The sequence below is a fragment of the Leucoraja erinacea genome, chromosome 14 (genome assembly GCF_028641065.1).
Source record: "Leucoraja erinacea ecotype New England chromosome 14, Leri_hhj_1, whole genome shotgun sequence".
NCBI lineage: Eukaryota > Metazoa > Chordata > Chondrichthyes > Rajiformes > Rajidae > Leucoraja > Leucoraja erinaceus.
In genome coordinates, this window is record NC_073390.1 from 12604168 (window position 1) to 12627391 (window position 23224).

At 42.7% G+C, this 23224-nt stretch overlaps 1 protein-coding gene across 3 annotated transcripts in view; it reads left to right on the forward strand.

Moving 5' to 3' along the window:
• The window catches only part of nyap2a (neuronal tyrosine-phosphorylated phosphoinositide-3-kinase adaptor 2a), a 145269-nt gene that overhangs the window by 110392 nt on the left and 11653 nt on the right, over nucleotides 1–23224 (forward strand). For all 3 annotated transcript variants that reach the window (XM_055645616.1, XM_055645617.1, XM_055645615.1), the window contains one exon: nucleotides 1525–1628. In XM_055645616.1, the coding sequence (XP_055501591.1) occupies nucleotides 1525–1628 (104 nt within the window). The remainder of the gene's footprint in view (nucleotides 1–1524; nucleotides 1629–23224) is intronic.

The following is a 23224-nucleotide window of genomic DNA, read 5'->3' on the forward strand; positions in this document are numbered from 1 at the left end:
GCGTGGCATTGAGTGGGATGTCCCTGCGGAATTGTGAAAGGGTCGTTGGAATCCCACTGAAGGAGGTGGACGGTTCTGAGGATGCTCCCTTGAAAGTGGAGGAAGATGAGGGCAAGTGGAAGCATATCCTTGTTCTGGCTGGGAGGAGAAGAGGTAAAACAGGGTGAAGTGCCCTGTCAGTTGTAATAGAAGGGAGCCCAGGGTTAAGGAAGAAGGAAAACATCTCAGAGGCACTGATGTGGAAAATCTTGTCATTAGGACAGGTTTGACAGAGATGGAGAAATAGAAAGGAGGGTGGGATTTACGTTTGATTTTTTTTTTCTCTTTTCTTTTTTAACCATTAGTACCAGAAATAGTTGTTGCCTGAACAGCCTCATTCTCCACCCACCAGAGTCATTCCATGTCCTCCTCACCCTGAATGGTGGAGCAGGCTCAAAAGACCGGAAATGCCGGTCGAGTTGCTGCCTTACAGTGCCAGAGACCTGGGTTCAATCCTGACTACAGCTGCTGTCTGTAGAGAGATTGTGCTCTCTCCCTGTGTCCGCATGTGTTTTCTCCATTTGCTCTGGTATCCTCCCAGACTCCAAAGACATAAAGATTTGTAGGATAATTGGTTTTGGTAAGTTGTAAACAAAATGCCCCTAGTGTTAGGATAGTAATAGCATATGGGGGTGATCACTGGTCTGTGCGGACATGGTGGGCTGAAGGGCCTGTTACCGCGCTGTATCTCCAGTCTAAAGTTTAAAGTCTGCTCCTATTTTCCTTATGTTTCTAAGGTTTATAGTGGTTCTATGACATAGGCTTCATTTCCCCAATGTACGGGCAGTGTCAGCCTAAAACCTGTTTCCAAGTGGTAGACATAAAATGCTGGAGTAACTCAACGGGACAGGCAGCATCTCTAGATAGAAGGAATGGGTGACGTTTCAGGCCGAGACCCTTCTTCAGTCTCAAGAAAGGTTTAGACCCAAAGAGTCACCCATTCCTATCCAGAGATGCTGTCCCGCTAAGTTATTCCAGCATTTTGTGTCTATCTTTGGTGTAAACCAGCATCTGCAGTCCCTTCCTACACATCTTGTTTCCAAATCTTTGGAGTGGGACATGATCATAGAACCTTCTAACTTCAAGGCCAGAGTGAAGCACAGTTGAGAGGAGAAACAGTATCAAATAGTTTCCATCAATGAGCTGTGAGCAGTCTAGTTCAGTTGACAAACAGGCACTACGATCCAGCTAGTCCACATTGACCAGCGATACCTGCACACTTATACTATCCTTCACACACTAGGGACAATTTGCGATTATACCAAGCCAATTAACCAACCAACCTGTATGCCTTTGGAGTGTGGGAGGGACCAGAGTTTCCGGAGAAAACCCATGCAGTTCACGGGGAGAATGTACATACCATATAGACAGCCCCCATAGTCAGGATCGAACCCGGGTCTCTGGCGCTGTAAGGCAGCAACTCTACCGCTGCGCCACCGTGCCGCCCCTAATCCATTCCTTTCTAACTCCTCTTTATTTTCACAGAGTCAAAGACGAGCTGTAAGCTTGGCCGATCTGCTTCGACTTCAGGTGTGCCTCCTACATCAATCACCCCTCTCAGGCAGTCCAGCGAGTTGCAACAGAGCCAGGTACCATCGCTAGCCAGTCCAGAGTGACCTCATGGTTCAACGTGCCAAAAACAAACGTTGTCACATGTCTGTCCTTCATTTTATTGCCAGCTTGTCGCTGTCTCCCTCTTTGTCAATCATTGGCACTAGTAGGTTAAAGGCAGGACGCACTCAGTGGCTCATCTTTCAGTCTTTCTTTTTTAACAGAAAAAAAAAACTTTTCATCCTGTAATATCTGACTGTGGACAAGATGTACTCTACATACATAAATATATAGACTTTTCTGACCTCATTGTGTTATGTGTGTTTTAGCAGATTTGTGTATCTTTAAAATGAACAAATCTGATAAAAAAATGTCTCCGATCTCTCTTTGCTGGTGTACATTTTTTTCTTCACTGTGTCGTCATAAAGACTTGCGGTGCTGTGATATTTTGTTGCCAACCTGTACATCTTTTAGTGCAGTCAATCTTATTTGTTGTTGTTTCTTGGTGATTTTGATGTGTGTCTGTTCTTTTTTGTGATCATATCACATTTTGTGTACACTGTCTTTATTAAAACTGCAAAGAACATTTCACAAAAGGAGTTGGGAGCACTGAAAATCATTGCAATTAACAAGCTGGTGGGTTACCTTTTACAGGTCCTTCGATGAAAAGTTTTTTTTACAGGGAGCTTGCAAAAATGTAGGGTATTCTTTGTGAAGCATATAATGAAGAAACCTGTTTTTTTTTTTTTGCAATAGATTTTGTGACTGAGTTTCCAAATATATGGCTTACTCACAAAAGTAACCATGATTTTAGAGCTTGCCTCTTGCCCCAATTATGAGTAAAAATCAGAGGAAATATTGTTAATCCATTTCACAAAGCAACTTATCTTATGTGTAGGAAGAAAATTCAATAGGGACATTTAAGAGGCTATTAGATAGGCATGTGAAAATGCAGGGAATGGAAGGACATGGATCGTGTTCAGGCAGTGGAGATAAGTTTATTTTGGCATTGTGTATGGCACAGACATTGTGGGCTGAAAGGCCTGTTCCTGAGCTGTACTGTTCGAAATATAGAAATCTCGAACTCAATATTTGATATTATGAAATGCCATATCTTAAACATCAGCTGAAAAAAAAATGGAACCCAAATAACAATGAGCAGGCACATAGGATGTTTTACAGGATATTAATGTTACATTGTTTTTCGATGTTTAATCTCTTTTGAGTCAGTGTTTTGTTTCCTGATGTAATCACGTAATTCCATACATACACTTTCATCATCAATGTTGAGATATACCTAGCCTGTCATCCAATGTATAATCTTTTTAATGTTCCTGTGTAAATCAAAGGCAAAACCATAGCCTATACTAATGAATGTGTCCAACTGGACAATGGTCACTTGGAAATTGGAGAAAAAACCTACAATGCCCTCTGGTCAGAACGCACTGTGCTGAAAATGTTGGAATTTTTAAAAAGTAGCAAAGTAACTTCCCTGATAATGTTTGGCACAGTGCACACGCTGGAGATTAATATGTCAGAAATGTCCAGAGATGGTAAGTAATAAAAAATATATTCAGAAGAAGCACAGAAAGGGAATTCTGTTTCATATTTTAGATATTATTATGTGCATTTATGAAGCTAGGAGTAAGCAACATTGAATCAAAATGTTGCCTATGTTGCGGGCATTCATACAATTTTATTACTCATTTTCAGTCTTCTGAAATTTCTTTGCACAAATCATGATTGCTTTACATTGTGCAATTGGTGTTCTATTTGGAATTTTAGCTCTGAATTCTCCATTCAAAAAATATTTCAACCAAGCAACTATCATAAGAGTTGATTGCCTCATTGTAAATGGAAATCCTGTGGCTTCTTGTGAGGTACCAGATTTATGCTGGATGACATGATGAAAACCTGTCCTAGTATCTGATCAGACTAAAAAATATGTATCATAGCATGGGAAAAGAGGATTTTTATAAGGGCACTCAACCATGCTCACCAGGCATAGAGGAAGACAGTCAACCCAAGAACAGTGTCCATTTTACATGAGATTGATCATTGAAATGGAAGTGTTCCGATTATCTTTTACCATTGAGCGTACAGGATACAAAACTAGAGAGCTTGCAGAACATATCACATGAAGGTCAATAGAGGTGCGTAATGTCAGTCATGATGTACACATTACTAATGCAATTATCAAGGAGGGCGAGAGAGCATGCAAAATGAAATTGCTGCGGAAATTTGCAGAGTGGGCAGATCATGGCATCAATCATTAAGTCAGTCTTTTTCCATGGGTAAGGAAGTCTAAAACGAGAGGCCATAGATCTTACGTGAGGAGTCGAAAGATTTAAAAGGCAGCTAAGGGGCAACTTTTTCACACAGTGGCTGGCAGATATATGGGACGACCCTAAGCTTCAGAAGAAGCTGTCGAGACAAAAATAATTATAATGTTTAAAAGATACTTGGACAGGTACATGGATAGGAAAGGTTTAGAGGGATATGAGCTAAATAGATGCAAATGCGATTAGCATGGGTAGGCATACTGATGAGCCTGGATGAATCGGGCCGAATGGCCTGTTTCTCTGCTGTATAACACTATATGAAACGTATTGAAGCCTTGTTTCCACACTCCCCTTGAAACTCACTGCCCCATATTACACTTCACCAAAAAATGTATTATACAACTGTTTAACATCTATTAAAAAGTGAATTAACAGTATGTTATAATCTTAAGCGTTGCAATAGTACCTGCTGTAGGAGGTAGTTGAGGCAGGTATTATCGCAATGTTTAAGAAACATTTAGACAAGTAAATGGATAGGACAGGTTTAGAGGAATATGGACCAAACGTAAGCAGGTGGGGCTAGTGTGGATGGGACATGTTGGCCGGTGTGGGCAAGTTGGGCTGCAAGACTCTATGGATCTATTGATTGTAATAACATCCAGACAATCTCATAGTCTGGCATCAAGTAATGTCGCAAGTGGGAAGATGGACACAAAATGCTGGAGTAACTCAGCGGGACAGGCAGCATTACTGGATAGAAGGAATGGGTGATGTTTCGGGTCGAGACTCATTGTGTGCTGGATTAACAAAGTTTTAATGCGCTCACCAAAATAATACTCTTTAAAGAGACCATCAACTACTTACAGGTTGTTGCAGGTTGATTTCTGCAGGTGCTTGTATCTTTTTAGAGTTTGGTCAGTTGGGAAGTCTCGTGATGGTTGGACACCTATTGAAGGACATTCTTGACGTCAAGGCTACTGCACAAACCTTGTACTCCGATACCAGTTCAACAGTAGCGATTTCCTTTGAATACAGCATGGTTGACAGAATACGCAGACAGGCTGCAAAGTAAACAACACATGCAGGCAAAAGAGATATACCCTCCTCAGTAACAAACAACAAGGGCAATAGCTGGACGAATGAAAAACCAAAGAAATAAGAATAGAGGTTCACAAACGGAATCAAGGGATATGGGGAAAAGCGGGAATGAGGGTACTGATTTTGGATGATCAGCCACAATCATACTGGTTCAAAGGGCCAAATGGCCTACTCCTGCCTCTATTTTCTGTTACTATGTTTCTACTTGGGCCTCAGTCCAGCTCTGCCATTCATCAGGATCATGGCTGATCTTCAATCTCAACACCACTTTCCTGCATGATCCCTATTTCCATTAACATGGCTTGAGAGCAGTCAGTATTATGGTCGAAGAGATGCTGAAGGTCCTGACAATTCTCCCAGGTCAGATCTGATATATCCCAGGAATCTGTGGGAAACTAGAGAGAAAATTGCAGAAGACCTGGCTGAAAGTTACAGGTCATCAGTAAATACAGGAGAGGTGTCGGAAGACTGGATGGTGGCAAATGTTGTGCCTCTGTTCAAGAAGGGCTGCAGGGAAAAGGCCAGAAATTATAGGCTTAACATCCGTAGTAGTAAAGTTCCTAGAGAGCATTAGAGAGGGTTAGGATATACATGCATTTAGATAGAGAAGGGCTGATAAGAGCATGGTTTTGTGCGTGGTGTCTCACAAATCTGATTGTTGAAGAGTGACTAAATAGGTTGCTGAGGGCAGAGCTGTAGATGTGATATACATGGACTTCATGGACTTCAGCAAAGCATTAGTCAATAGTCAATAGTCAATAGTCTATTTATTTGTCATTTGGACCCCTGGAGGTCCAAATGAAATGCCGTTTCTGCAGCCATACATTACACACAAATAGAACCCAGACACAACATAATTACATTTTACATAAACATCCATCACATAGTTGTGATGGAAGGCCCAAAAAAACTTATCCACATGGCACTCTCCCCCCCCCCCCCCCCCCCTGATGTCAGAGTCAGAGTCAAAGCCCCCGGCTGGCGATGGCGATTGTCCCGCGGCCATTAAAGCCACGCCGGGTGGTGCGAGGTCGCACACCGGGTCTTGGTGTTAAAGACCCCGGTGTGCGCTCGCATAGTCCCGCGGCCATTCCAAGCCGCGCGGGGCAGTGGTGTTAGGCCCCGCTCCAGGAGCTCTTCGACCCCGCAACTCGGGCGGGAGAAGTCGCCGTTGCAGGAGCCCCGAAAAGCGGTCTCCCTCCAGGGAGCCGCGGGCTCCCGGTGCCGCCGTCCACAGACCCGTCGTTGGAGCCTCCGCATCAGCATCAGCAGCGGCAGCGGCAGCAGCAGCAGCAGCAGCAGCAGCGGCAACGCTCCTCCACCGCTCCACCCGCTCCGGTCTCGGCCAGCTCCGCGACGGCGACGGTGAGTCGGAGCACCAGAGTCCCCGGCTTCTTCCTGTTGGAGGCCGCTCCTCGTTGCGGCCCCAACGACAACTGAGACCCGACGAGAAAAGGTCGGGTCTCCAGTGCAGGGAGAGATTCAAAAGTTTCCCCCCCCCCCCCCTCCCCACCCCACCCCCACCCCCCCACACACACACCCCAACATAAAATAACAAAAACTACATAAAAACACAGACAAAAAATAATAAAAACGCGGACAGGCTGCAGAGGCTGCTGCTGACCAGAGTCGCGCCGCCTACCGGACCATTAGACACTGTTCCACATGGTAGGCTGCTCTAGAAGGTTAGATCACATGGGATCTAAGGAGAGATAGTTCAATGGATAGAATATTGGCTTCATGAAAGGAAGCAGAGGATGATGATGGAAGATTATTTTTCAGACTGGGCGCTTGTGGTGTGGCTCAGGGTTCGGTGCTGGGCCCATTACTGTCTGTCATCTATATCAATGATTTGGATGAGAATGTACATGGCAAGATTAACAAGTTTGGGGACAATATAAAAGTGGGTAGTATTGTGGTGAGTAGTGAAGATGGTTGTCAAAAATTGCAGCAGGATCTTGGCCAGGAGGGCTGAGGAATGGTTGATGTAATTTAATACATATAAATATGAGGTGTTGTATTTTGGGAAGTCTAACATGGGCAGGACATACACAGTGGATGGTAGGCTCTGGGGAGTTGTAGAGCAGAGGGATCTAAGAGTGCAGGCGCATGGTTCCTTGAAGACGGTAACACAAGTAGATTGGGTGGTCAAAATGGCTTTTGACACATTGGCTTTCATCAGATAGTATTGAGTGCAGCGGTTGGGAGGTCATATTACAGTTATGTAAGGCATTGGTGAGGCCACATTTAGAGTATTGTGTTCAGTTCTGGGCACCATGTTAGAAAGTGATAGAGTCATAGAGTCATACAGCGTGGAAACAGGTGCACACTGGTCAACATGTCCCAGCTACACTGGTTCCCCACATGCCTGTATTTAGCCCATATCCCTCCAAACCTGTCCTATCCATGTACCTATCTAACTGTTTCTCAAATGTTGGGTAAGTCCCAGCCTCAACTACCTCCTCAGCAGCTTGCTCCATACACCTACCACCCGTTGTGTGAAAACGTTACCCCTCAGATTCAAAGTAAATATTTTCTCCTTCACCTTAAATCTATGTTCTCGGAACCTCAATTCACCTACGCTGGACAAGAGATTCTGTGCATCTACCTGATCTATTCCTCATGATTTTATACACCACTATAAGATCACCCATCATCCTCCTGCGCTCCATGGAATAGAGTCCCAGCCTACTCAACATCTCCCTATAGCTCAGACTCTCTAGTCTTGGCAAAACCCTCATCAATCTTTTTTGAACCCTTTTCAGCTTGACAACATCTTTCCTATAACACGGTGCCCAGAATTGAACACAATACTGTAAATGCGGTCTCACCAAAGTCTTATACAACTGCAACATGACCTCCCAACTTCTATACTCAATACTCTGATGGATGAAGGCCATTGTGCCAAAAGCCTTTTTGACCACCTTATCTTCCAGCGACTCGACCTTCAAGGAACTATGTACCTGCAGTCTTAGATTCTCCTGTTCTACAACACCACCCAGAGGCCTACCATTCATCGTGTAGGTCCTGCCCTTGTTAGACTTCCCAAAATGCAACATCTCACACTTTTCTGTATCAACCATGCCTCAGCCCACCTGGCCAATCGATCAAGATCCTGCTGCAATCTGTCACAACCATTTTCACTATCTGCAAAACCACCCACTGTTGTATCATCAGCAAACTTGCTAATCTTACCATGTATGTTCACATCCAGATCATTGATGTAGATGACAAACAGTAACATGCCCAGCATCGATCCCTGAGGCACACCACTAGTCACAGGCCTCCAGACCGAGAAGCAACCTTCCACCATCACCCTCTGCTTCCTTCCATGAAGCCAATTTTCTATCCATTCAGCTATCTATCCTTGGATCCCATGCGATCTAACCTTCCAGAGCAGCCTACCATGCGGAACCTTGTCGAACGCCTTACTGAAAACCATGAATGCAACATCTACAGCTCTGCCCTCAATGACCTTTTTGGTCAAGTCTTCAAATAACTCAATCTGATTTGTGAGACACGACCTCGTACAAAACCATGCTGACTATCCCTAACCAGCCCTTATCCATCCAAATGCCTGTATATCCTATCCCTCAGGATACTCTCTGTAATCTTCTGACTACAGATGTTAAGCTCATTGGCCAATAATTCCCAGCATTTTCCCTGTAGCCCTTCTTGAACAGAGGCACAACATTTGCCACCCTCCAGTCTTCCGACACCTCTGCTGCATTTAAAGACAACTCATAAATTTACAGGAAAGATGTTGTCAAGCCGGAAAGGGTACAGAGAATATTTACAAGGATATTGCCATGACCTGAGAGTCTGAGCTGCACGGACAGTCGGGGACTCTTATATTCCTTGGAGCGTAGGAGGATGAGGGCTGATCTTATAGAGGTGTATAAAATCATGAGAGGAAAAGATTGGGTAGACGGCCAGGGTCTCTTGCCCAGGGTAGGTGAATCAAGAAACAGAGGACATAGGGTTAAGGTGAAGGGGAAAAGATTTAATAGGAATCTGAGCGGTAACTTTTTCACAAAGGGTGATGGGTATATGGAACAAGCTGCCAGAGGAGGTAGTCGAGGCAGGGACCATTGCAATGTTTAAGAAACAATTGCACAGGTATAAGGATAGGACAGGTTTGGAGGGATAATGGCCAAATGCAGGCAGGTGGGACTAGTGTAGATGGGACATGTTGGTCATGTGGGTAAGTTGGGTCGAAGGGCCTGTTTCCACACTGTACAACTCTATGACTCTACTGTATAGCCATGTCAGTACATTATCCAAGACAGGTCTGACTTCAGATCCACTAAAGTGATGGTCTTAACTTTGGGTGGGAAAACAATTCGGGGCAAACAACAAACACTAGCCTTTCCAGTTTCATCCAATTCCCATGAACAAATAAAATGCCAAACAGACTCTAGTTTAGTTGAGATTAGTTTAGTTTAGTTAATTGTCACAAGTACCACGGTACAATGAAAAGCTTTTGTTGATGCTAACCAGTCAGCGGAAAGACAATACATGATTACAATCCAGCCATCCACAGTGTACAGATACATGATAAAGGGAATAACATGAATACCATTTAGTGCAAGACAAAGTCCAGTAAAGTCTAATCAAAGATAGTCCGAGGGTCTCCAATGAGATAGATAGTAGCTCAGCACTGCACTCTAGTTGCTGGCAGGATGGTTCCGTTGCCTGATAACAGCTGGGAAGAAACTGTTCCTGACCCATAATTGTGAAGCAATAGTACTTATTACCCAGCTGCAAAGTGAGCCGCAACGAAGCAGGAACCAGGATGGAATATGGAGGAGAGCACCTCTCTGCATAGGATTTCTGCTCAAAGTACAAACCTAACTCGGCTGCTGTCTGTACAGAGTTTGTACTTTCTCCCTGTGACCACGTGGGTTTTCTCCGATTTCCTCCCACACTCCAAAGACGTGCAAGTTTGTAGGTTAACTGGCTTAGGCAAAAATTATAAAATGTCCCTCGTGTGTTGGGTAGGGCTAGTGTTTGGGGATCGCTGGTCGGTGTGGAATCAGTGGGCCAAAGGGCTGTATCTCTTAAATAAACTAAACCAAACTACAACCTCAACAACTAATCACTGATGGTCCCACACATGACCCACCAGGTATCACTGACCATCTGCTTGGCCAAAATAAAAGTCAATATAGCACAAATTTCCACTCTAAATCTTGAACGAAATCCTACCCTGTTCCATTCAACAATCACGTTATCAAGCTTGTGCCATCCCTTCTTGGCTGCCATTCATGTTCCTTTACATATATTGGTGCTTCTATGCAGTGATACTCCAATGGATTCACCATGCCTGATACAAGGTTGCTGAGTCATGGAATCAGCCTCGAAGGGCAGTCTGGAGCAGTTCCTGGCCTGGAAAATGCAGGAGTGGCCTTTACCATCTTGTCATGGCAGCAGCAATCCCTGCAATGCAAGGGAGGCAATGACTTTTGGAAAAACATGTTGCCAATTCCGTGTCCATGGATTCACCACCACTCCACAATGCCAACTGTTCGATGAAATTAGTGGGAGACTGGTGTCACTTCCTGGGGAGTCCTGCACACTGTGATGAATGGCCATTCTAAGTTTTCACTAGTGTACTAGTGTAGATGGGACATGTTGGCCAGTGTGGGCAAGTTGAGCCCACGGACCTGTTTCCACGCTGTATGACTCTCTCTCTCCCATGCCATGCCACGCTCCCAATGTCCCGACCTTTGTCCTCAGGATTCATAAAAACATAGAAAATAGGTGCAGGAGTAGGCCATTTGGCCCTTTGAGCCAGCACCGCCATTCAACATGATCAGGGCTGATCATCCAGAATTAGTACCCCATTCCTGCTTTCTCCCCATATCCCTTGATTCCATTAGCCCTAAGAGCTGTATCCAAGTCTCTCTTGAATACATTCAGTGAATTGGCCTCCACTGCCTTCTGTGGCAGAGAATTCCACAGATTCACTACTCTCTAGGTGAAAAAGGTTTTCCTCATCTGAGTCCTAAATGGCCTACCCCTTATTCTTAAACTGAATTGCCTTTGATCATTGTTTTGATGACTGGTTAAATGCAACCAGGTTTTGTGCAATGCTTTATAGCACGTGTGCTCATTTTAAGCATGGCATGCAAGCTGTATCTTGTCCAAGCCTTCCACGGTATTCACTATCTTCATCACACCAGTTCTTCACTGGCATTAACACCTGACAATCCCAGGTGAGAAAAGATCCCATTTAAAAGGAAGTCTTGCTTCCCTTGCTGCTTTGATCTGAAGTCCGTCAGAAATGGAGAGGTTTCTCTCTCCAGACCATGTACATGGACAGGACATGTTTAGAGGGAAATGGGCAAAACGCGGGCAGGTGGATGGGGCACTTGGGTTGGCATGGGTAGGTTGGGCTGGGCATGAGCATGGGCGAGTTGGGCCAAAGGGCCAGTTTTTGTGCTGTATGACTATGACTCTGAGTCCACTTTGTTATTTTTAAAGCCTCTTAGTTTCTGTGGTATCAGCATGAATCTCACCAATTTCTGTAAAACTTCAGCATTCCCCTGTTCATCGAGACTCACGTCAATTGGTGAACATTCAAATCACCGAATAAGATCAGCTCAAGTACCTCCATATGACCCATATATTCACATCTCACCCTCAGCCTCCACTCAGCTCACACGAAGGTCAAGCCTTGTTTGTGTTTTAACATGACAGCTTAACACTCCCTCACATGTGGAGAAGAATATCTGGTGTGGGCAATGTAGCGAATGGCTGTGCAATGTAAAGCCTATAAGCAATTAAGTCCTTAAGCAGCACAGCGGTGGAGTACTTGCAGCACCTGAGACCTGGGTTCAATACTGACTATGGGTGCTCTCTGTACGGAATTTGTATGTTCTCCCTGTGACTACGTGAGTTTTCTCCGGGAGTTCCGGTTTCCTCACACTCCAAAGACATACAGGTTTGTAAGTTAATTGGCTTCAGTAAAATTTGTAAATTGTCCCTTGTGTGTAGGATAGTGTCAGTGTACGGGGATCACTGGTCAGTGTGGATTCGGTGGGTGAAGGGCCTGTTTCCACACTGTATCTCTAAACTAAAGTAAACTAAACAATGCTTAAAGTAACCACACACCTTATGGTATCTAGCTTCTTCAGGGTCTTTCAATATGATAATCTTTTAACCTGTGATTGAGTTTGACTAGTGTTGCTGGGACATGTTGATTGGTTGTGGCAAGTTGTGCCGAAGGGCCTGTTTCCACAATGTATGACTCCATGACTCTATGAGTGATGCAGGCTTTCTCCTGCCTCCCTAAAACATTACTGTGCTTGATGGCAGATACATTCTGTACGATCCTGCATTAAATTGATACTTCGTCAGGTTATTGCACCCCCTACAATTATGAGAGGACTATCATGACATCCTCACACGTAGGACTTTGTTCCCAAGTGCCACACCTTCAGTCTTGATTCTGATGATTGGATAAATGCTTCCAGTTTTCATGTGGTGCGTCGTCATTGTTCATTTAATTTATTCCCTGCATTTCCATGAACAATTTTGAATTGCAACCATTTAGGCAAAATGTACACCTGATTTTCTCCTGTCCAGTGCCCAATGTGAAATGGTATATCCATGTATGCCACAGGAGGAAACTAGCATCATCAAAAGGTCATCTCACTCTGGATTGCAGCCTCTGTTTTCCCATTGCTCTGTGGATACCAGCTGGTGCTATTGTGTGCAGATTTGCAAGGCTGTTGAAAATGATGGCATTGTTTGAAATTGCTTGTTCCACAATGCCACATGATGTAAAGGCAGAATTGAGATATTTAATCAAATTACAAGTAGGTGATTTTGTGACAACCTCCGAATGTTAAAACTGGGATTTGCTTGGACTAACTCATTCTCCACACGCACCATCCACGTCCCACTAAACCTGCTCCTACCTTGATTAGGACCTTTGCAAGGAAACAGTGGTGGCCTGATTGGAGTGCAAGGCCTTCCGATTAATACATTGTTAAGAAATGCTTTGGCTGCTGGCAAAGCTCTACATTCAGGCTGAACTAACAGCCCAAGCTGTCAAACAGTTTAATTATTTGTGACTATCACCACTGCTTACCAATATTTAAAGATTAATTAAGCACACAGGTTAATAAAAATAAATAAATGATAGAATTAATAATGAACATTAAAACTACAAAGTACATTTAAATTGACTTGATCAATGCAATAAATGTAAATGACTACTTTCTCACTATTAGAATGAATGGAGATATTAACCAGGTTCGATATTTCCCTGTATAACTGGTGGGAAAACACAGTAAGCTTATATTCATAGATTACACAACAGAGAATAAAGCACAAGAATAGGATGCTCTGTCTGAAGAAGGGTCTACGTGATACATCACCCATTCCTTCTCCCCAGAGATGCTGCCTGTCCCGCTGAGTTACTCCAGCATTTTATATCTATCAACAAGAACAGACCTCATGGCCCACGATGTCTGTGCTGAACATGAGGCCAAATTAAACTAATCTCCTAAACCTGATTGGCAATCCCTCCATTCCCTGCATATTCATGTACCTGTTTAAAAGCCTCTTGAACACCCCTTTTGTATTTGCTTCCATCACCACCACATTCCAGGCACCCAGCACTTTCTGTGTGAAAAACATGCTCCACACATCTCCGTTAAACTTTATTCTTCTGTCCTTAAAGCTAGGCCCTCCAGTATTTGTCATTTTCATCCTAGGATAAAAGCTATGACTGTTTACCCTATCTGTCTCTTATGAAGTTATAAACTTCTATCAGGTTGCCCCTCTGCCTCCTACACTCCAGGGGAAACAAAGTCTGTTCAACCCTCCCTTTTAGCTACTGTCCCTCTAATTCACCCTAGACTCCATAAGCATTGCAACGCTAGTAGGCCTGACAGTGCTACAGAAGAGTTTATACATTGATGAGAAGCATTAACTTCCTCATAATCACTGTGGTACATGTAATAGAAACATGTAGAACAAATGCCAGCATTTTGCATTAACATGGGTTTCGGTGGTAATTGAGTGGTAAGGCCATTTAGCTTTGAAATTTCAGCTGTAAAATTTAAGGTTTGTTTGGAGGTTTCAAGCAGACCTGAGTGCATTCTGCAAAGGCGGTAAATTGTTAGTGGTTCTGCATTTTGGTCATTTATCTACTGAGGAAATTCACCTCCACTATCACCTCAACTGTTAATCCTCACCACTAGTGCACTGCAAGGATGTGTGTTCAGCTCCTTACCATATTCACCACACACTCACAGCTGCGCAGCCAAATTCTGCACAAACTTCATCTTAAAGTTTGCAGATGACAGCACCTTACTGAGCTGTACCTTAAACAATGAGACAGAGTACAGGAAGGATATAGAGAACATGGTGCCAAGACAAGAATCCCTCCCTCAATGGTAGCAAGAAGAAGGATTTTCATTAACTTCAGTAAACAAAGTGGTCACTCCCTAGTCAGCCCCAACGGTGCCGATGTGGGGATGGCCAAGAGCTTCAAGTTCCTTGGTCTAAATTCCAGCAGCACGGTGGCGTAGCGGGAGAGTTGCTGCATTACAGCGCCAGATACACAGGTTCGATCCTAACTATGGGTACTGTCTGTACGGAATTTTTACGATCTCCATGTGACCTACATGGGTTTTTCTCCGAGATCTTCGATTTCCTCCCACAATCCAAAGACATGCAGGTTTGTAGGTTAATTGGCTTGGTAAAACATTTGAATTGTCCACAGTGTGTGTAGGGTAATGCGCGGGGATCGCTAGTCAGCACAGACTCAGTTGGCTGCATGACCTGTTTCCACGATGTATCTCTAAACTAAACTAAACTAAACTAAATATCATTAATAATTGGTCCTGGACCTACTTTGTGAAGCTATGGCCAAGAATGCACACCAGATCCTCTACTTCCTCAGAAGACTACAAATGTTTGTCACTTCAACATAATCTAGGACCAGTTACACCCTCTTCTCATCTCTCCCATTGGGCAGAAGATTCAAAAACTGAAAAACACATACAGGAACAGAAACAGCTTCTTCCCTTCCGTTATCAAACAACTGAACGGTCTTCTCTTAAGCTACGGGTGAACCTCCGATCTCCCAACCTACTTCTTTGCGACCCTTGCACTTTTTTTTTAAATTTGCACTTTCTCTGCAGCTGCAAAGCCATAATCTGTAACACTGTATTCAGCTCCATGCGCTACACGTTGTGCATGTGTTTGGCTTGATTGTACTCACGTACAGTATGATTTGATTGAATCGCACACAAGCAAAGATTTTTCCTTTATCTTGGGTCACGTGGCATTGATTAACCAATAACAATACTAATACCAAAATCAACTTGATAGAGATAGGAAACGCTGATGCCCCATTTATCATTACTCGTGACTTCAATCAAGATAACTTTAAGAACATGAATAATATCCGCATGTCTCCTGGCCCATGTGGGTGTCAACACTCTGCACCACTGCTACACCACCATCAGTAACATCTACAGTACATGCATGATATTCATCCTTATGTGTGCAGATATCCAAAGTGGGTAAATAGCATTGTCAACTACACAGTACACTTACAAACCAAATAACGTGAGATATGTGTAGGAAGGAACTGCAGATGCTGGTTTATACCGAAGATAGAAACAAAATGCTGGAGTAACTCAGCGGGTCATGCAGCATTTCTGGAGAAAAAGAATAGGTGACGTTTTGGGTCGGGATCCTTCTTCAGACTTTGTAAGAGAGATATGTGCTCCCTTTCCTGTAGGATACCAGTGAACTGGTTGGGTTTAATTATTGCAATGTGGCAGCTTACAATTAAACCAGCAACAGAACCGGTGTTGGACACAAAAGGCTGGAGTAACTCAGTGGGTCAGAAAGCATCTCCGGAGTAAAGTAACGTTGCGGGTTGAGGCCCTTCTTCAACTGAAACCGGCTAAACAGAACTAATGTTATTCCCAGTCTGAAGAAGTGTTTCAGCCTGAAACATTGCCTATCTCCTTCGCTCCATAGATGCTGCTGCACCCGCTGAGTTTCTCCAGCAATTTTGTGTACCTTAAATTCTTCCCAGACTTACCTGGTTCCTTAATTAATCTTTTTTTTAACGTTTTCATGCTCTAGATTTGTTTTATTTTAAACTTTAAAAAAAAGGAAATTGCAGATTTTCATTTGTTTTTGTATCTTTGTAAAATAAATCGGTAGCTTTCCTACCCTGAACTTGTGGCAGTGAATATGAGTGGTTTGAATGTGTGTTGAATGAGTCTGGAATGAGTGGAATGTGCATTTGTCAGTTGTTTGCCGATGTTGTCACAAATGCAGAGAGAAACAACAAAACAGTCTGCATGCGAGATTCAGGAGATGGAGCAATCTGATGGAGCAGAATGTGCAGAATAGGTTCCAGCAGCAGGCTTCTGTCTTTTGCATTTGCTGTGCAGTTGCGAGTTTGAAATGTGCTATTTTCTGTCACAATTTATACTTGGGCTGGGGGATGTGTTATTAAATAGGAGACTCGCTAATCCTGTCTGGCGAGATTTCTGCATCTTTGTCACGGAGGGAAAACAATTTGTTTCACAATCTGTTGGGATTAATCTGATTTTGCTGTGATCGCCACTTTTCTGTAGCCTGAGGTAATGCACAATGAGAACTTTTCTCCCACATGGAAGTGTGCACAAATTGCAAGTGCGGAAATGGGATTTACTGGAAGAAATGTAGGAAACTAGGTGTGGTTATATTTCAGTATAAAGAACCAAAGTTGATAAAAACGGTTTCAGCAATTTTGTTCGGTAAGGGAGGAAATTAAGAAGAGACCAGCTCAAACCTAATTTATTTTGCTTAATGTACCCTTGAAGTCATATGGTAGATTTGAATATTATAAATTTAATGCAGATATGAGTTTCTAATTGTATATTCAACTCTTCACATACATTTCTCAATACATCTTTGATTGCTATTTCATTCCTTGTCTCATTGATACCTACAGTATATCGATACAAATGCTCTACCACAAATTCTCTTCAAGGCATGTTTCTGAAGTCTCCTTTGTCTAATTATCTGAATTCATAAACATGTTATTCACTGCAGAAATCCCATCTACCGCCGTGTGCCATGGCATACTCATCCTCAACTTTATTGACAGCAGCGCATCTTCTGTAATACACCAAACATAAATCTTGGTCCTCATTTCCAAATCCGTTTAGTCTCTGCAACCTCATCCTGTAGTATATCCCAGCACAGCCTTTGGACTCACCCTGTATATATAAAATCATGAGAGGAATTGATCGGGCAGATGCACAGAGTCTCTTGCCCAGAGTAGGTGAATCGAGGACCAGAGGACATAAGTTTGAGGTGAAGGTGAAGGGGAAAAGATTTAATAGGAATCTGAGGGGTAACGTTTTCTCACAAAGGGTGGTGGGTGTATGGAACAAGCTGCCAGAGGAGGTAGTTGAGGCTGGGACTACCCATTGTTTAAGAAACAGTTAGACAGGTACATGGATAGGACAGGTTTGGAAGGATGTGGACCAAATGCAGGCAGGTGGGACTAGTGTGGCTGGGACAAGTGAGCAAGTTGGGCCAAAGGGCCTGCTTCCACACTGTATCACTCGTTCAAGTTCAAGTTCAAGTGAATTTATTGTCATGTGTCCCTGTATAGGACAATGAAATTATTGCTTTGCTTCAGCACACAGAACATAGTAGGCATTTACTACAAAACAGATGCGTGTGTCCATATACCATAATATAAATATATACACACATGAATAAATAAACTGATAAAGTGCAAATTACAGAAAATGGGTTATTAATAATCAGAGTTTTGTCCAAGCCAGGTTTAATAGCCTGATGGCTGTGGGGAAGTAGCTATTCCTGAACCTGGTTGTTGCAGTCTTCAGGCTCCTGTACCTTCTACCTGAAGGTAGCAGGGAGATGAGTGTGTGGCCAGGATTTGGAAATGAGGACCAAGATTTAGGTTTGGTGTATTATGACTTTATGACCCGTTATAGTTTATTTTAGTTTGATTTCGTTTACTTTACTTTACTTTTTACTTTACGTTACGTTACGTTACTTTAAAGATACAGTGTGGAAACAGGCCCTTCGGCCCATCGTGTCCACGCCATCCATTGATCATCTGTTCAAACTAATTCTTCATTCACATCCACCCTGCACACCAGGGGCAATTTACAGAGGCCTATTATTCTGTAAACCAGCACTTCATTATGTGGGCTCCTGACATCCAAGCGAATGGCTATTTTAGTCATACCCACTGAAAGTCCCGCCTAAAATTCTCATACATTTCTTTTTTTCTCATCGTTAAAAGTTTCTTCAAGTGTTTTCCTTCTCACTGTTCCTTCAGTTAACTCTCCTAAATATGTTGCTCCCTGGTCCATATCTCGTCAAAAGAAGGCTCTTTTGAACATTTTGTGTTTTTTTTACAAAGCGCTCTTGCATGTTAATGTTTTTGTAAACAAACAATAGTTTCACAAATGCTTGTTGCATCAGCAGTTTGGAGCTAATCCCTGTATTCATAACCATGAATTCACAAACTTTCAGTTCTCTCCCATTCTGAAATGAAATCCTAATCAATATTGACATGGCTAAAGATGCAGAGTTCAATTGTGCCTTAGATGCCAGGGATAGTCTACCTTGCAGAATAAGTTAACTATTTTCAGTGTTTTCAGTGTTTTCCAGTAACCTTAAGGTTATGATGGGTAGAATTATTTTCTGTCTGGCTGTGGGGATGTTATTGTGTACAGCAAAGCTGTTCAAGCAACTGGGCATTGAATCAGCATTAGTAATCTGTTAGCTGTGTAAATTACTCTGGACCACCCTATTTTAATGGAGTGCCACACTAAAACAATCCAAATGTAAGAGTAGAAGCTGAGTCTGCCAACTAAAACAATCTAATGTGCCTTCCCAATGGAGTATATGTTTACAGGATTAGTTCTCAATTTTTAAGTTAAATAAGGTGCATTTCCCAAGCAAGGAAAGGGGCAGAAAGTGCTGGAGTAATGCAACGGGTCAGGCAGCATCTCTGGAGAAAAGGTCCGGACCTGTAACGTCACCTATTCCTTTTCTCCACAGATGCTGCCTGATCCACTGAGTAACACCAGCACTTGGCATCTATAGTCATAGTGATATAGTGTGGAAACAGTCCCTTCAATCCAACTTGCCCACACGGGCCAACATGTTCCAGTCTATCTTTGGTATAAACCAGCATCTGCAGTTCTTTGTTTCTACAAGAAGAATTATTTATAATAATCCTGTTTTGCCCAAAACTTTATGCAGCACAATTGCAATCAATAGCCAATTAATTTCTCCTGTTCCAACTCCACATTTCTATTTGGCTTTTAAATGGTGAACCAACTAATCGTCTAATGTAATAGTCACTATTCCTTACTCTTAAGATAACCACAAAAAGGCTGGAGTAACTCAGCGGGTCAGGTTGCGTCTCTGGAGAAAAGGAATAGCTGATGTTTCGGGTCCAGACCCTTCTTCAAACTGAGAGCCAGGGGAGGAACTGCTGATGCTGCCTGACCCACTGAGTTACTCCAACATTGTGTTCATAAGTTCATAAGTGATAGAAGTAGAATTAGGCCATTTGGTCCATCGAGTCTACTCCACCATTCAATCATGGCTGATCTATCTCTCCTTCCTAACCCCATTCTCCTGCCTTCTCCTCATAACCTTTGACACCCGTACTAATCAAGAATTTATCTATCTCTGCTTTAAATCTATCCACTGACTTTGCCTCCACGACTTTTTGTGGCAAAGAATTCCACAGATTCATCATCCTGACTAAAGAAATTCCTCCTCATCTCCTTCCTAATACTTTTGCTACCATCCAATGACATTTTTGCCATGTGTGGTGATTGTCTATCTCTTCCTCCTAACCTTATTCTCCTGCCTTCAAACACACATCAGTCCCTACTGTAAAGATGTGGATTACAAACATGTCCGAGACACTACATTTGGAAAATATTAGGCTTGTCCTGGCAGAAAAACCAGATCAATTTTTCAAGACATGGACACACTTTACCAAATTCTTACAATTTAAATCCAACTATGGTTGAGCGAGGTGGATGGGGGGGGGGGGGTCCATTTTTTTTTTAAACTTTTTTTTTCTCCCTTTCCACTCTTATACCTTTACCCGCTCTTTGGCCACACTACTTTGGTAGTCCAGGGGTCCTGTCTTTTCACTTTTCACTTTTCACCTTTTCCTTCTCTCTTGTTTAAAAAAAAAATCCTGCCATCTCCCCATAACCTCTGACACCCGTACTAATCAAGAATTTATCTATCTCCGCCTTAAATATATCCACTGACTTGGCCTCCACAGCCTTTTCTGTGGCAAAGAATTCCACAGATTTACCACCCTCTGCCTAAAGAAATTCCTCCTCATCTCCTTCCTAAATGAATGTCCTTTAACTCTGAGGCTATGATCTCCAGTCATCGAGTCTCCCACTAGAGGAAACATCCTCTCCACATCCACTGTATCCACTTTTTCCCTTCTTCCCGATGGTAGAAGGTCAAAGAAGAAAGACCCACACCACCACGGCCAGGGTGGTGGGTCTTTGAGGATATTAGCTGCCCTGTCTCTCTATGGTGCAAACCAGCATCTGCAGTTCCTTCCTACACATTTTTTAGTCTTACTTTTATGCTCTGTTCATTCCCATTGTACATGATTGTACTGTAATCACCTGTCCAGAATTGCTGGTCTATGCCAAAACTAAATCTGATCTCCAAAAATTCCTTAATCTGGGAAGATACCTAATTTTGTTCACATATTCTCAGGATGACCAACAGAGGGAGCTTTTACATTCCAGTTCGCTGATTTTAAATGGTACGGGTCCGACACTTGTATAGAATCTTGGAACTATTACAACACATAAGAAAGCCACTCCATTCCTGGTACAGCAATTTTAATTAAAATTTTAATATTCATAATACGCCCTTCAGCCCATTGACTCTACGCTGACCAGCGATCCCCGTACACTAACATTATCCTACACACTGGGGCCAATTTACGATTTTTACTGAAGCCATTTAACCTACAAACCTTTACGTCTTTGGAATGTGGAAGGAAACAGGAGCTCCCGGAAGCAACCCACGCAATCATGGGGAGAACTCCATACAGACAGCACCCGTCAGGATCGAACCCGGGTCTCTGGTGCTGTGAGGCAGCAACACTACCATGCACCACCATGCTGCTCCTATCGATCGGATCGGTCACTAGATCGGATGTCCAATCAGTATCCCAAAAGGGCATAAATTCCAATTTTTATAACTTAGTTCATAATCTCAAACAGTTACCAACACCACTTATTTTCTCAAAGTGTTTATGTGGATTTATACAGTTTATGAGGTGGTAGGGGATGATGGGTATGTAACAGTTGCTACTGGAACAGGTCACTCCTGTGAGGGAACTGCAGAGAGAATCGAAGGCAGAAAAGGAGAAACTCAGCTGATCTATGGAGCGAAATGACGTTTGAAACCCTTCTTCACTGACCGGGGGTGGGGGTGGGTCGGGACAAGAAAGGGGAAAAGATTGTAGCCACTGTTGCTGAGGAAGGGGAGGAGGAGGACTAACATTGGGGAATTCGATGTTCAACTTTGGAATATTTGACTCCTCCAATTTCTGTTCATGACAGGTCGGAGGCGGAAGTCCATGAAGTGTAGCCCTTTGCTTTGTAACGGAGGTGTTCGGCGAAACCGCCCAACCTCCGCTTGGTGCACCAGATCTGCTGGCATCTAGAGCAGGCTGTTGAAGAGAGATGCAGGGGATTCCCAATTCTGTGTTAGTTGTCTTGTTGTGTCTCCTACCCTAGTGGTCCTTTTCCCTTTTTTACTCGATCAGTTGAGGGAGATCAGCAAAACGTTGCCTATTTTTTAGATGCTGCTGCACCAGCTGAGTCTCCAGCTTTTCTGTGTAATAGATACGTCATTCTTGACAATGAACTACAGAAGTGTACAAAGTTGTACAGATATTAAACTAGCAACATGTTATTGACAGGATTAGAATACTCTTTATCAAATGTCAGCCACTTTCTTGGTCCAGCTGTCTAACTGTTAATTGTTAATGAATACTGTTTTCTAGCAAATAACATCTGTTTTCACATTAGTGAGCATAATGGATATTTTGAGTGCATGTTGTAATCTGTGACATCAATGAGAAATGTTTTTCAGCTGATCAGCAAAGCATATGCTAAAATTGTCCTTTTCCAGCACAAAGAAGTCGATGATTTAATCATTTAGTTATTGATTTGGTACGATTGATTTAATAGTCTGATTTTAATACCTGATCTCCAACAATCAGAAGCCAAGTCTGAAAAAGGGTCTCAACCTGAAATGTCAACCATCCCTTCTATCCAGAGATGCTGCCTGCCCCGCTGAGTTACTCCAGCATTTTGCCTCTATCTTCAATGTAAACCAGCATCTGCAGCTCCTTCCGACACATCTTCTCGTTATTACCACTAGGTGCCAGTAAATGTTCTTACAATCATATCTTTGCAACGTCAAGAGCTGAATTGAATTCTACTGAGCTTGCACATGATGTTTACCAAATTAGAATCGAAGCATTTTGTATTTTGTAGCTAATAAGTCATCTATCGTATTTATACAGAGCCTATTTCTAGGCAAATAAACAAATTCTCCTTTGATATTACAGAAATACTTCAATCTGGCAGATTTACTCCTGTTAACAAAGAGGGAATTGCAGGTCCAGCAGACAATAAGGCTGGTCCCTTGTCAATTACTACACACGGTGAATATTATTTGCCCATCAATGAAATTATATTTTTTTCAATTCTCTTCAACTGCTCGTCTTTATTATAGGGAGAAATACAAAATACAATGGATCTTAAATATATGCAGAAAACTAAACATATGTAAAGAATAGAAGCGTAAGGAATTAAAAAATGTTTAATCATCATATGTACCGACAGCAAAACACTGAAAACTATACCAGCAGCATCTTAACAGGCCCATAAATGCAATACACACAAATATGTATAATATATATATATTGTTATTCAATTAAATAATAACTGCAATGCAAGTGCAAAATAAAACACGTCCCTAATGTAACTAAAAGCAGTCCTTTGAAGTTCATAGTTGCTAAGATTAGTGATGTGTTGTGTTCAAGAGCCTGATGGTTGTTGGCAAGAAGCTATTCTTGAACATGGTGATTACTATTTTCAGTCTCCTATACCTTCTTCCCGATGGTCGGAGTGAAATGAGAGCGTGGCCAGGCTGGTGTGGGTCTTTGA